This window comes from Taudactylus pleione, unplaced genomic scaffold (assembly GCF_031769625.1).
Source record: "Taudactylus pleione unplaced genomic scaffold, aTauple2 ptg000201l, whole genome shotgun sequence".
Lineage (NCBI taxonomy): Eukaryota > Metazoa > Chordata > Amphibia > Anura > Myobatrachidae > Taudactylus > Taudactylus pleione.
This window is the reverse complement of record NW_028284603.1, coordinates 6394102-6408331: the sequence shown is the minus strand read 5'-3', so window position 1 is coordinate 6408331 and position 14230 is coordinate 6394102. Positions and strand designations below refer to the sequence as shown.

The window sequence follows — 14230 nt, the reverse complement described above, 5'->3', positions numbered from 1 at the left end:
ATCCTACTGGTGGTTTTTCAAACACACTATTAAACCTGAGACATGCAACAGACTGCAATATGCTCACTGCTCCTCTTTAGTGGGACCATATGAAATAATTAGCATCATTAAGACAATATGTACTAAACAAGCCAAATCTATTAAAACAATGAATCACTAAACATATCGTGAAAGCTAAATTATGGGACTTGTATACAACTGTATATTTTCCCTTGTTAGTTCTAACCCCACTGATAGCGGTGCTGTGCCAGCTCGCAATTAAATACGTCATGCATAAATGGTTGATACCTAAAATACGCCTTTAAACAGTTTATCAGGACTAGATGGGCCAAGTTGTTCTTATCTGCCGTCAAATTCTGTGTTTCTATGACAAATTATCGGTAAATAATTGGTATGACATGTAAATGTGGTGCCTTACAGTAGACCAGAACGGCTGCACCCTGCTTATTTTAGATTTTCAGTAAAAGCAGACACTGAAAATATTATGTCGATGGTTAACCCTTTAAATCCTTCTGGAACTAGATAAAATAGTTAAAAAAAGACTTTAAATAATAAACCAGATAAACATGTTTACAAAAAAAAAAGTGATTTATTTACCACGATTCGCTTTATATTTTGCCAAAACCTTGTCGCTTGTTGGTTTCACTACAAATTACCACAGACAGCACTGAGGGAAAAGCACAGAGACACAAGACGAAAGCAGACACGAGCAGGAGGCAGTGTGTACAGGTAAGCGGACAACTGAGAGATGGGAGGAAAAGAGGAAAAACCATAGACCTTCATTAGGACTGGATGATTTAGCTGAAGGCATGTGTGCTCGCTTTAGGGAGTCATCCTGATCTTCATGTAAGTTGCTCAAAGCATTCAATTGGTTTACAATTTCTGTAAACAGAAGCCAGTCAAGACAGCTATAAGGCAAACGATTATTAGAGAAAAAGAAGCAAAAAGCATCATGCCCCTGGCCAGAGAGAGAAAACAGAGGTTAGGCCGCAAAGAAGTGAATGTTATAAAGCGGCGGAGAACGCAGTACACAGGAGGTCTTACACGAGGAACATGAACGCCGTACAGTGACCCTTGCTCAGTCTATCACTCTATGACCTCTGGGCCAGTATATTGCAGCAGAGCTGTGCTGTTATTTCATCATCAATGGGCCTTCCAATATTTTACTTCAAAATACCTCTAAACTAGTGCTCACAATGGAGGGTCTTATTGGCTGAGGATACAGCTCATCAATATACTAAGAGCCAGTGACATGACACCAGCCGGTTCCCCGCTAACTCATAGCCTACATGGTCTATAACACTTTTTCAGTTCACAAAATGGCTGCTTCATGTAGTCATGGGTGTACATAAAAATAATATTACATCTTTGCACCGGATACAGGAATCTCAGCTGTTGTGCACAAATGGATGAAACATTTTCCTGACCTCTATTCTTTATAAAGGGTTCTACACCTGCAACGTAGTTCACTCCAGTCCTCATTAATCGTATCCTCTTATAGTCATGATGTGGAAGCAACGCAGAGGCTGCAGGAACAGCAATAAGCGCTGCATTGTTACTACATGAATAGGGCTGGTAAGAAATATAAGTTACTGTCTAATGGGGGTGGATTTTTACATACTAAACTGATGGTGATGGATGGCAGTACAGGATTTTTTGAGATTTTATTTTATTTTTTATCTAACTGGTGCAGCACAGAAATGTAACGTTTACAGCATAAAAAACACACTTGTATTTTGGGATGTTCTCCCAGAAGAGAAGGCCACCCCCACCTCTTCCCACATGATAATGACCTCACTGATTAAGTAAGTGCAATTGGGTCTAAAGGTGCATACACACATGATTTTTTGAACGATTATCGTTAACAATATCGTTTATCGTTCAAAAAATCGTTCACTTTCTGAGTTAAAACAATGAACGATTATCGTTCATGCGCATTCACGTTTGTAGTTCAGTCAGACTGACCAACTCAACAATTTTCAGTAAGGAATATGCAAAAATCGTTTGTAGTTCAAAAAAATCGCTCATTACATTTAGTAAATGAACGATTTTAGTAAACGATTTTCGATCATTTTTCCCTTGAAAAGATGAACGAAAAAAGTTTACTAAAATCGTTCATTTACTAAATCGTTGTGTGTGTATGCAGCTTTAATGATTGGATTTGCTGCGTTATGGCTCATGATGAAAATTGAATTGGTTTAGCTCCTTACACTCGCCCCCACTAGTGTACAGCTATTAGCATCCCATGGCACTATGGAGAATAGGCTAGAAATATGTGCCCCATTTCCTCTTGTGTTTGTTTTTTTGCTAAACGCCTTATGGCCGTATTCAATTAGCGGCGAAAACTGCTGGGTTTTTTTCGCCATAGGGCGAAAACAGCCGTTTTTTCACCAAAAAATTGTGATATTTTCGCCAAAAAACAGGCGAAAACGCAATTGCCGAAAAGAAAACTGGAAAAAAGTTTTCTCCATTCTAGACCAGACGAAAAAAAATGCAAAATCCCTATTTTTGGCTAAAAATGTGGGGATTTCTTTGAAACCCTTTGGACCCATTTATCCCTAATGATAAATGACCCCCCCCAAAAAATTTGTAAATTGCGCACTTTGGCGAACAACGACCGCGTAAATTTGGGGTAAAATAAACATTGAAAATGGTTTTAATGTATTGGGTCTGATTTTTTGGGGGACGGTATGGATGTGTGAAGTATATTAAACATTGCACGCGGTCGCAGCAGGCGTTTTTTTACGGTTTTTAAAATTGCGTTTGTACGACACGAAAATATACTTGCACCCATTTTAACATACCCCCAATTTACGTGGAACAGTAGTTTCCTGGGACAAAAAAATTAGCTTCCTGTCATTTTTAACATTAATTTTTTTTTTTTCACCCAAAATTGCGTGGTCATTTTTCGTCAAAGTGCGCAACTTACTACATTTTTGTGGGTATTTTATCATTTGGGGGGGGGGGGGGGGGGGGGTGCCCAAAGGGTTCTGAAAAAAATCACCACATTTTTAGCCAAAAATTAAAATCCCCATTTATGGCTAAAAATGTGGTGATTTTTTTCAGAACCCTTTGGACACCCCCCCCCCCCCCCAAATGATAAAATACCCACAAAAATGTAGTAAGTTGCGCACTTTGACGAAAAATGACCACGCAATTTTGGGTGAAAAAAATAAATAAATGTTTTTCATCTGGTCTGGGATGGAGAAAACTATCTCCAGGTTTTTTTCGCAAATTGTGTTTTCGCCTGTTTTTTGTTGAAAATATCGCAGTTTTTTGTTGAAAAACGGCTGTTTTTGTCGCTAATTGAATACGGCCCTTATATATTATAGCATTGCAGTGGGCCAATTCCCTGCAGTTTGATCATTTATACATTGTCCATGTGCAGTTGTGGGATTACTCGCCTGCTCTCCCGGAATGGCTGAGAGACTCTGGAACACATTTCTTTTTTATTAATTGGAGAGAACCTTGATGATGCAATTTGCCTTCACTAGGCAAGGACGTCATCACGCCCTTTACATTAGCCTCTTGGTCAAAAGTAGGTAAATATGGTTATGGGTAGGTGTACAATACTCTAAGGTGAAAACATTGAATTCTGTTGCGTTGAATGGATTAAGGGGCCTATGTTTCAAAGCTGGGAGAGAGCTAAAATTTTAACAAATAAATCGCCGACCAACCAGCTCCTAACTATAATTTTTTTAAACACAGCCTGCAATATGTAAATTGGAAGCTGATTGGTTAGTACTTTATCTCTCACAATTTTCTCTCTTCCCCAGTTTTGATACATAGGCCCCTTAGGGGCCTATGTATCAAAGCTTGATGAGAGATAAAATTCAGAGAGAAAAGGTATTAACCAATCAGCTCCTAACTGTCATTTCTCAAACGCAGCGTATAATATATAAGTTAGAAGCTAATTGGTTGGTGATTTATATCTCACAATTTTATCACTCATCAAGTTTTGATACATAGGCCCTTTAATCTACAGATACAGGGGCTTATGTATCAAAGATGGGAGAGATAAAATTGTAACAAATAAATCGCTAACCAATCAGCTCCTATCAGTTTTTAAACAGCTTGCAAAATGTAAATTGGAAGCGGATTAGTTAGTACTTTCTCTCTCACAATTTTATCTCTCTCTCAGCTATGATACATAGGCCCCTTAATAAATTTTACATAAATAGTGAAAGACACTTACACCAATTAAGAACTCCCAAAGAGTTGTAATGCTGCATTTATATAACACTATATTAAATGCAGGACAATATAATTACTGTCCTCTTCACGGTTGTATTAATGTACCTACACCGATGCTCATCCTTGCAATATATACTTATGCCCTAAAAATCTATCAAGGTTACAGACGGATTTACTTATCTGATATAATCAACATATGAACATGCATACAGAATCAAAATGTACAAAATTGCAGGTATGCTGGCAATCTATATATAAAAGTCTATCATATGTGGAAGTTAGAGAGACGTAACATCATCTTTCTGGTCATATGCACGTGAGAGCAGGTTGGGGAAATTTGAGAATTTATGGCATTGTGAACTGCTGCAGTGCTTGTTATTCCGGTGGTTAAACCCATAATAACAGGTTCGCCTCATTATCTCGGCATCTCACTAGGTGCAAAGAAATATCTTTAATGCATTAATGGAGTCACCTGAGGTTACGTTCTGAGCTGGCTGCATTCATCAAGTTGTAATATTAAAATAAATCACAAAACGCACTGGGGCACAGAGACAGCATTACCAGCTACACTTGGGAATTTTTTGGAAGTTCCAGCAAGTGTTGACTTGTTATCCTTGATAAGCTTATATAGCCATGCTGAAACACCTTATCAAACAGCCTCTCTGTGTGTGCCCTGATTAAGTAGTCTTGTGTCCTTCTCTGCACTTATCTTCCAGATAACATGTTATCTGCCACATAAACACCACAAAACACCAGTGCTCCCAGCCTCTGACTCTTAATAGTGCAGATCCAAAAACATTCAACATAAATACGATTGTTACAGATAACTCACCTCACTTATGTACTATCAGCAACTAAACATGCTAAACACTCGTCACTCCAGGTGGAAGCAATTAGGATACAATTTAGGTCCAAAAAGAGAACCAATGAACAAATCAAAACCAACAAAAGACGACTGGAAAAAAAACACTAAATATACAAAAGTAGTGCATTTGCCAACAACTAAAACTCTTCCTACAATAATCATTTGGGACTATTAAAAGATTATGGTAAATGTTTATTTGAACTAAAGGCCTAATGATTTCACTATATAGGGCCATATTCAATTAGGGAACGAAAAGTCCATGCTGGGGATTTTCTGGGGATAATGTATCGGGTGCGTGAACGCTTTATCCCCGTATTCAATTTAAAATGAGCGAAAACGGGACCTGGCAAAATAGTATCTACGAAAAAAAACTGGATTTTTCGGGAAATGTGCCTGGGACCCCCCTAAAGATGTCCAGACATGGGGGATCACTATGGGTACCCCCATTTTTGCATGCTGAAGGAAGTTGGGGTTTGTAATAGCCGCGGCAGGATATGCGGCTATGAAGAAGTGGTGAAGAATAGCACTTAGCTTAAAAAAAAAATAAAAAAAAATTAACTAGTCCTATCAAATTTTGGGTACGCATATTTTTAAGTACCTAAAGTTATTTTTTCAAATTCTGCATAAATGCACCTGCCGCTAACACCCGCATTATTTTAAACACCTGCCGCATATTTGGGAACCCCCCCTGAATTAATTTCGTTATTTAAAAACGTGTTCCCCATTTTTTTACCCCAAAATTAAAGTACATTTTTTGGGGGTGTCCCGATTTTTTTTTTTGTTACTTTTTTTGACACAGTTTATTTTTAAATGACATTCCCAGGGGTGCAGGCTATTTTTTTTTTAAGGAGGGGCTCTAGACTGCACACCCTAATAGTAATGAAAGGTGTCATCATGCTGAGATTTCAAAGTGACATATACAAAAAACAGAGTTGCAGATGCACTATGCGATCATTACTGTATACATTTAATTTTATAATATAGAATTTCAAAGGTACTTTGCATATCAATGGCCACTGATACGGGCCTGCCCACCAGCGTCAAGGTCACCTCATTGAGCAGGTCCCTAACACTCTGGGGTTCACATCTGGGACGCAGGGCACCCCAAAAGTCAGCTCAGCCAAAGACCTTATTATTTATGTATTTTTTTACACATATTCTACCCTTATCATTATTATAACACTTGTTAATTACTTTACACACCTGATACTTTAACACTTCACTGTCACCCTTTTTTTGTGTGATGCCCTGGGGAGGTCTTTGGCTGAGCTGACTTTTGGGGTGCCCTGCATCCCAGATGTGAACCCCAGAGTGTTAGGGACCTGCTCAATGAGGTGACCTTGACGCTGGTGGGCAGGCCAGTATCAGTGGCCATTGATATGCAAACTACCTTTGAAATTCTATATTATAAAATTAAATGTATATAGTAATGATCGCATAGTGCATCTGCAACTCTGTTTTTTGTACATGTCACTGTGAAATCTCAGCATGATGGCACCTTTCATTACTATTAGGGTGTGCAGTCTAGAGCCCCTCCTTATACTCCATATTGTGTATTTATACACACATCTGAAGCCTGAGATTGCTCCAGTCTAGATTTGCACCCCTCCCCCACCCTCTCATATGTTTTTAAGCAGGGACCTAGCATTTGACTGCACAAGGCAGCAGGCATAATTAAGGTTATTTAAAAACGTGTTCCCCATTTTTTTACCCCAAAATTAAAGTAAATTTTTTTGGGGTGTCCCGATTTATTTATTTTTTTACTTTTTTTGACACAGTTTATTTTGAAATGACATTCCCAGGGGTGCAGGCTATTTTTTTTTTAAGCCTGCACCCTAAACTCCAATTCTGCACTTTTTTTCGCCACCTATTTCAGTGGTGAAAAGTTATCCCCGTTTTTTTTCAAAGACTTTCCGAACCTGCGAAAAGTCTTTGAAATTGAATACGGGGATAATTGAAATAGACGAAATTGACGTCATCGGCGATAAATTATCACTGATTCCGACTTTTCGCTGACTAATTGAATACCCCCTCCATAAACTGTGGTGATCCAGATGCTCTTAAACACTGAACTAGATTTTTACCAAATATTGCCAGACACATTGAGGGAGATTTATCAAAGCTTGGAATGAGATAAAGTGGAGAGAGATAAAGTGGCGAGAGATAAAGTACCAACCAATCAGCTCCTGTCACTTTACAGGCTGTGGGGTCTATGTACTAAGTATCGGAGAGATAAAGTGGACGGAGATAAAGTACCAACCAATCAGCTCCTGTCATTTTGCAAACACAGCCTGTAACGTGACAGTTAGGAACTGATTGGTTTGTACTTTTTCTGTTCACTTTCTCTCTCTCCAAGGCTTAGTACATAGACCCCTGTGTTTGAAAAATGACAGGAGCGGATTGGTTGGTACTTTATCTCTCTCCACTTTCTCTCTCTCCAAGGTCTAACTACATCTCCCACAGTCTAGGTTGATCAATGGGCAGTTGATGCCCAACAACAAAGGCTGGTGCGGCCAACAGCAGGATTTCCTGTCATGAAGGATCAATTCCCACTATGCTGAATTTTGATCGCCAAGGGTGAATATTTGGGAAGGGAGACGCACGCTGATGATCAGAAAATTACCGAATTTGCAGACAAAACAGTATTTGTTTGCAGGTTATATCATAAAACAGCTTATTTTGATTCCTTATAATGTATCCAAAGGTTTCACAATAAAAATTAAACACTATTTTTATTTTAAAACCGAAATTTTTGCTGGCATATCTCCACCCCCCAGCGTAGTAATGAGAGAATGAGGGCTGACCACATAAATATTTCAAAGACATTAAAGCAAAATACTGCTTTCTTTGTGAACATTAATAGCATTCTAATGGTATTTCATTCAGCAGGCGGAATGTTAATCCTGCTCTGGCCAAATTCCAACCCAGGTCAAATAATCCTGTATGCTCATGTCCCACCTGTAAACAAACAGACAAAACGGCATTTTAAACCCCCGGAGACAAAACTGTCCAGCAGCATGATCATCCAGTAAAACTACGTCTATTGGAAGCGTGGACCGAGCCAAGGTGTGGGGTTGTTGGGCAGTGCAAAACAATAAAGCAGAAAAATTCAACAAAATGTATTTATTTCTTATATTACACATTTAACACTGGATTATGTACATCTCCCTTACGGAATCTCCGAACAGGTTTTTATACCATATGGAACACCTGTATAGTGCAACCATATAGAACACCCTCAACCCTTGTTAACACAATACAAAATTCTCTCAGTGCCTACACACAATAGAGGCGGCCATTTTGTGGTCTGAGACAATGAGAATTCAGACAATCACTCAATCCTCTATAGCTCCTAGAAAATTGATAGATTGCATTGGCATAAATGCGTATACAAGGTGCAGATTTTGCGGACTGAAAATAAAACCCAACAATTTACTAGAGGCTCCATTTAAAAAAATAAAATAAAATTATATATACAGGTCGAGTCTCCCAAATCCAAATGTTCCAAAATACGGATTTTTTTTTTAGCATTACTAAGATAATGACACTTATGCTTTTTAATGGTTGAATGTATATATCCCTCTCTTCTGTACATTATAAAGAGACCCTAGGTTACCAGATACTTTACTTAACAATATATGTGCCTCCACCTAGGCTGGGGTTATAGGGCTAGCCTAGGAATGCCCTGTTTGAGTTATATGGTGTAATATGATTAATATATTGTGACATGTAATTCATACAATACTGGTGCATTAACACTTTACTATAATGAATTGACCACCTGTTACTTTTCTCCACAGGCTTCCCTCGATGACGCTCTTCCAATTCCTAGAGGTATTGCACACTGCTTATAGTAGGTTAACACTATGTATTTATATATATGTCATAAATTCAGAGGAAAAACATATTGATACAAGATTCACTATATACATATGTATATATATATACATATGTATATATATATATATATATATATATATATATATATATATCACACCAATTTTACGTCCATATGCATATGGAATACCTCTTTTACACTAATATAAACTATTATAAAGTTTAATACCTTTACACATAAAATGTTGCTCAGTATTTTAGTCTCTGCCTATGAAGTTCATTAATGTAGCAGATAAAGGTCCTTAATAAATTTCCAGAACCACATGAGCATAAATCCTTGTATCACTTGGCAGCGCAAAAGGAAGTTCAAAGTCCATTAACCACTTAAGTGACAAATTTGTTCCCAAAAACCGGTAAGAAATTGTCATTTTTTTTTTAATGATTGAATTAGGTCAAGAAGATCTATTTAAAACTTATCCAACACAATTTTATAAAAAAAAAAAAAAAAAAAAAAAATGTTTTAGATATTTTCTTTTAAAACAGAGTATATCATAAAAATAGCAATTTCTATGGTATAATGTAGTGATGACCATCGATGGCTGTACCATTAATAGCTAATTACTTTAAACCATCGATGGTTTAGTTGCACATAAATTCAATGTATCGGGAAAATCAATATTAACACTGATCAGGACTGACTGGGGGACATAGGGACTTGGGACGGCCAACCATTGATGGTGAATCATCGATGATCTGCACACCCATTTGATAGCCACTACTGCTGGGGTGTGTTTGGTTAATAAAAAATGGGAAAGGGACTTAGCAAGGGCGAGGGTAAGCTCCGTCCTGTTGAGGAGGAAAAAAATATCAGCCCCCACTCATCCATTGATGGCAGAGAACCATTGGTTCTCTGTCATCGATGGCAGAGAACCATCAATGGCACAGAACCAATGGTTCCATTGGTTCTGTGCCATCAATGGGGAAAATAGTTATCAGCCAGCCACCACCGATGTTTGAAAACATTGATGGTCGACGGCCATCCCTAGGGACTGCTGTTATTTAGTGAGTGGAGGCAGGCCGGCTTTCCTCGGCGGCTGCTGTCTGCCTATGTATTGTACAAACTGTGGGGCTGGCTTATACCAGACAGCTGCTCTCTCTGCAGGTACAGTGAGGGGCAGGGCCACTTGCAGCCTGTTTCCCCAGCGGCTGCGCTTCACTCCAGCTGCCGAGATCAGTGTAGAAAGGGAGGCGCCATGTTCATTGAGGATGAAGGTTCAGCGAGGCATGTTTCCCCAGCTGTACAGAGAAGGGGGAAGTGTCGCTGGCAGCTTTTCCCCGCGGCTGCTTTGCCTACTAGCCTGTTTCTCCCGGCGGCTGCTTCTCCGTCCAGCCGCTGGATACAGAGAAGGGGGAGGCACCGCTGACATCTAATTTCCCAGTGGCTGCTTCTTCCTGCAGCCGCTGGGTACAGAGAAGTGGGAGGCGCTGCTGACATGTCTCCCCGGCAGCTGCTTCTCTCTGCAGATGCCAGGTGAGACGTGCCGCCAGGCCGCCGATCAGTGGTTATCGGCACCAACTCGAGGTGTTGGCTAGAGGGAGGGGGGCTCCCTTTAGGATAGGCGGCTGCTGGAAGATTAGCTTCCCGCAGACGTCCACAGGGCATTTCTGACTGGTCGTATCAGATACGACCATGTCAGGCAAGTGGTTAAAGTTCAACACAGTCTTCCTTAGTAATATTGCTGCAAATGTATATCCATACACTGACAAATTTAGAAGAATTACATATAGGTCAGTGGAGGTAAGCCAGTGCTATATATACAGCTAAATTATGCTGTCTTCCTTTCTTATATAATGCTGGGTACACACCTAAAGACTTTTTGTCCAACCATCTAACTAGTTGATTGGTTGGAATGAAAATCTGGTAAGGTATGAAAAGCAAACAAGAATCAAAAAAACTCAAAAATACTTTTCACACGTTGTCATTATGGGGTATTGTGTGTAGAATTTTGAGGACAAAATGAATTTATTCCATTTTGGAATAAGGCTGTAACTTAACAAAATGTGGAAAAAAAAGAAAACGCTGTGAATACTTTCCGGATGCACTGTATGAATTTCATGTATGTACACAAACTTTGTTTGAGCCACAAAATTATTGAAAATATTGTATAAAATTACCTGCAGGCTGTGTGTATATTTGGGTCCCATTCCCAAGATATTTCATTATGATATGCAAATGTTCCAAAATACGGACTATTCCGTTATCCAAAATACCCCGGGTCCCAAGCATTTTGGATATCGGAGACTCAACCTGTATATGCAATGAAAAGCCTTATATTGTGTGGTTTTGACGTGACAAAATATCCAGATTCAAGTACACCCACCTCTTCTGCGAGATGAATCGTAAGAGTGGGTTCTTAGCGAAGAGATGCTTCAAATTCCGAAAGCTGCACGAAAAACTACGCAACTGGAAGCATTAGGGGCAGTGTTTCCCAAACGAATTCCTCAGGAAGCACTAGCAATGCGTGTTTTCCAGGTCTCCTCACAGAACCACAAGTGAAATAATTAGCTCCACCTGTGGATCTTTTAAAATGTGTCAGCCAGTAATGACTACACCTGTGCACCAACTAGAAAACATGGAAGCCATGCACTGTTAGTGCTGCCTGAGGAATGAGTTTGGGAAACACAGCCTTAGGAGGAAGGCCACTGTCCTTAATGGACATGCGCACTGGATTGTTCACAAGTTAGAACTCTGTGCATATGATAAATGGTGCTCCAGCCAACCAGCTGCCAACTGTCATTATTCAAACAGATGGCAGTTGGGAGCTGTGTGTGTGGATACATTCACATACTGTATTATTATTGCTTTACAACATAACATGACTTAAGGCCCCCATACATGTGAGATGGATTGGATGCACTGTATGAATGGGTATGGTATAAACGATCTACAGTACATGAAAAAGATAGACATTAGGTTCGATTCAATTGAACACGAATTAAATAGCGCCGGGAGGGAGCTCCTGGAGCTATTCAATTCAGCGCAATGTTAAGGATTTCTATTCGCACCCCTCCAGGGGTGCGAGCAGAAATCCGACAAAAGTACAGGCGTGATGCGGCTTTCTTCCCTTAGCGCAGCTGAAACAGCATGTCCCCGGGAAGTTTAGTCGAAGAATGCCCATTCTCATGACTAAATACCCTGTTTAAGGCATGAGGGGCAGGAGAACGGGCATTCTCCAACCTAACTACACGCTGAATTGAATAGCTCCAGGGAGCTCCCTTTCGGCGCTATTTAATTTGCGTTCAAATGAATCGAGCCCAATGTCTAGATAGACTTCACAAGGTAGACAGTCAATAGGTCGACAGGGACGAAAGGTCGAGTCAAAAAAAGGTCGACATGGATGTAGATAGACAGATACAAAAGTTGACAGGATCAAAAAGGTCAACACTTTTTTTTTTCTTCTAACCTTCACCTTAAACCCCCCCCCCCCCCCTTGCTGCCTAACACTAACCGACCTCCTGGTGGCTAACCCTAACCATCAGGATAAACGCCTAACCCTAACTGTCCCTCCTAGTGCCTAACCCTTTTCCCATAATTAGTATGGGGAGTGATAAAACAGGAGGCCTCATTGGAAATCTGTAATTAGCATTAAATCGCTCCTTAAATAATGTGCAACTACGAAAAAGTCTTTTTTTTTTTTATAGCCGATAAAAGGGCACAAAATTAATATATTACATTATTTCGGCCCACAAGATGGCTGCTACTCCAGCGTGACCTAATTCAAAGAGGTCCACAAGCGCCAAAGCATAGTCTAACAAAAAAACAAATTTCCAGGTCTACTTTGCATAATCCGTGCTTGCACCTAGCATGTAACAGAGTCATTCTGCGTTATAAATGGAAAGCTGGCAGAAGTTATACATTTTAAGTGCAAAGCGTAGGGTAGAGGGTGTTGCATGTAAATATGGTAATAGCCATTGCTAAAAGCCTAAAAAGAAATCTGCTATGCTTGTAAATAAATAAGCTAAGCAATCCCAGCATTCACCCACTTTCAAATGAAAGTCAACAAACTGCTTACACGGTAAGGATCATTTACTAACCACCTAAAGCTCGCATGTAAGCATAGCAACTAGTCAGACGCTTGCACTTGTTGGCTAACATGCACTAGACACGTCATTGCTTGCTGTGCCTCAGTGCAAATTCTGCGCCGCAATGCAGTGTTAGTAATGAGAGAATGAGATAACCACAAGCATATCCAAGACCATCAAAAGTTAGCTAAATTGTAACTTTTGAGGCGGTTTTACTTAATTCATCACACAAAAATGGGTTCTTAAAAGTAATTTCTCTCCTGTGTTTTTTAGCCAGTAGTATACAGTTATGTCTGAATAAAAGACATTTTTTCTACAGAAAGTATTGCATCATGGCTCTCTTAACCTGAACGACGAGGCAACTCAGCCCTAATATATTGCATTGCTGTACACACTGCAAACTTCACCGTACGACAGTGCGATATATCGTAACTATAATGTAACTATACTACATCGTCCCATCTGATGTGCAGCACATACGCCCAATTCTTCGTACCATGAATTAAGTGGTTTTCAGGTCACACATATATGGTCGTTCTGATCTGCTGCGGACGATATATATCGTATAGTGTGTACCCAGCCTTACACTGCACATGCAGGTCTATCTGTACATGTGACCACATCCTGTAAGGGGACTTATACTGCCAACATCCAGTTAAAAAAAAAAAACTTTGGCCTGAAATCTTCCTAATACTTTATATATCACAGCACATTTACTAAATCTTGGATAGCATTAAAATTGGGACTCTCATGCTCTTCAGCACAGACCTGTGATCTTAGCCGTCTTCTCTTCCTGGTTGACTCTGTTCTCTTCGTCATCTTCGTTATCCTCTTCAAAGTCGTCCAGGTTTCCGATGTCGGCTTGCTTCATGCTCATCAAACTCGCAAGGCTTTGCATGTCTTCATCACTGAAAGAAAGCAATGTCCACAATGCTCCTTAAGTGTTTATAATGTCCCTGAAAATCGCTTTTATCTATGCTATCCCTCGCTGCTCAATGTATATAATGCTAAACCAAAAACAACTTCTGTTCTTAGCGACAAATTCACAAAAACAAAGCAGTGCTTCCAAAAATTCTCCTCTGCGCCTAAATGATGTCGGATATGAGCCTTTTTCTTCGGTGACGAGTTAGGCACTACCAAAACGACATCACACTTGGGGGCTGATTCATTCGCACGCAGCTGGCCATTGTTTCAAGTCGTCCCAGTCAACCATCGCTGGGATGGTTACCGCTCAGAGACGCAAAACAAGAT

At 39.8% G+C, this 14230-nt stretch overlaps 1 protein-coding gene across 8 annotated transcripts in view; it reads right to left on the bottom strand.

The window, feature by feature from the left end:
- EHBP1 (EH domain binding protein 1) overlaps nucleotides 1-14230 on the bottom strand; it is a 396634-nt gene that overhangs the window by 268395 nt on the left and 114009 nt on the right. For 5 of the 8 annotated variants that reach the window (XM_088477209.1, XM_088477211.1, XM_088477210.1 and 2 more), the window contains exons 7-8: nucleotides 13748-13887; nucleotides 778-882 (exon numbers count right to left, since the gene is read on the bottom strand). In XM_088477209.1, coding sequence (XP_088333335.1) covers nucleotides 778-882; nucleotides 13748-13887 — 245 coding nt within the window. The remainder of the gene's footprint in view (nucleotides 1-777; nucleotides 883-13747; nucleotides 13888-14230) is intronic. The other 3 variants (XM_088477213.1, XM_088477215.1, XM_088477216.1) reach the window with 1 other exon arrangement.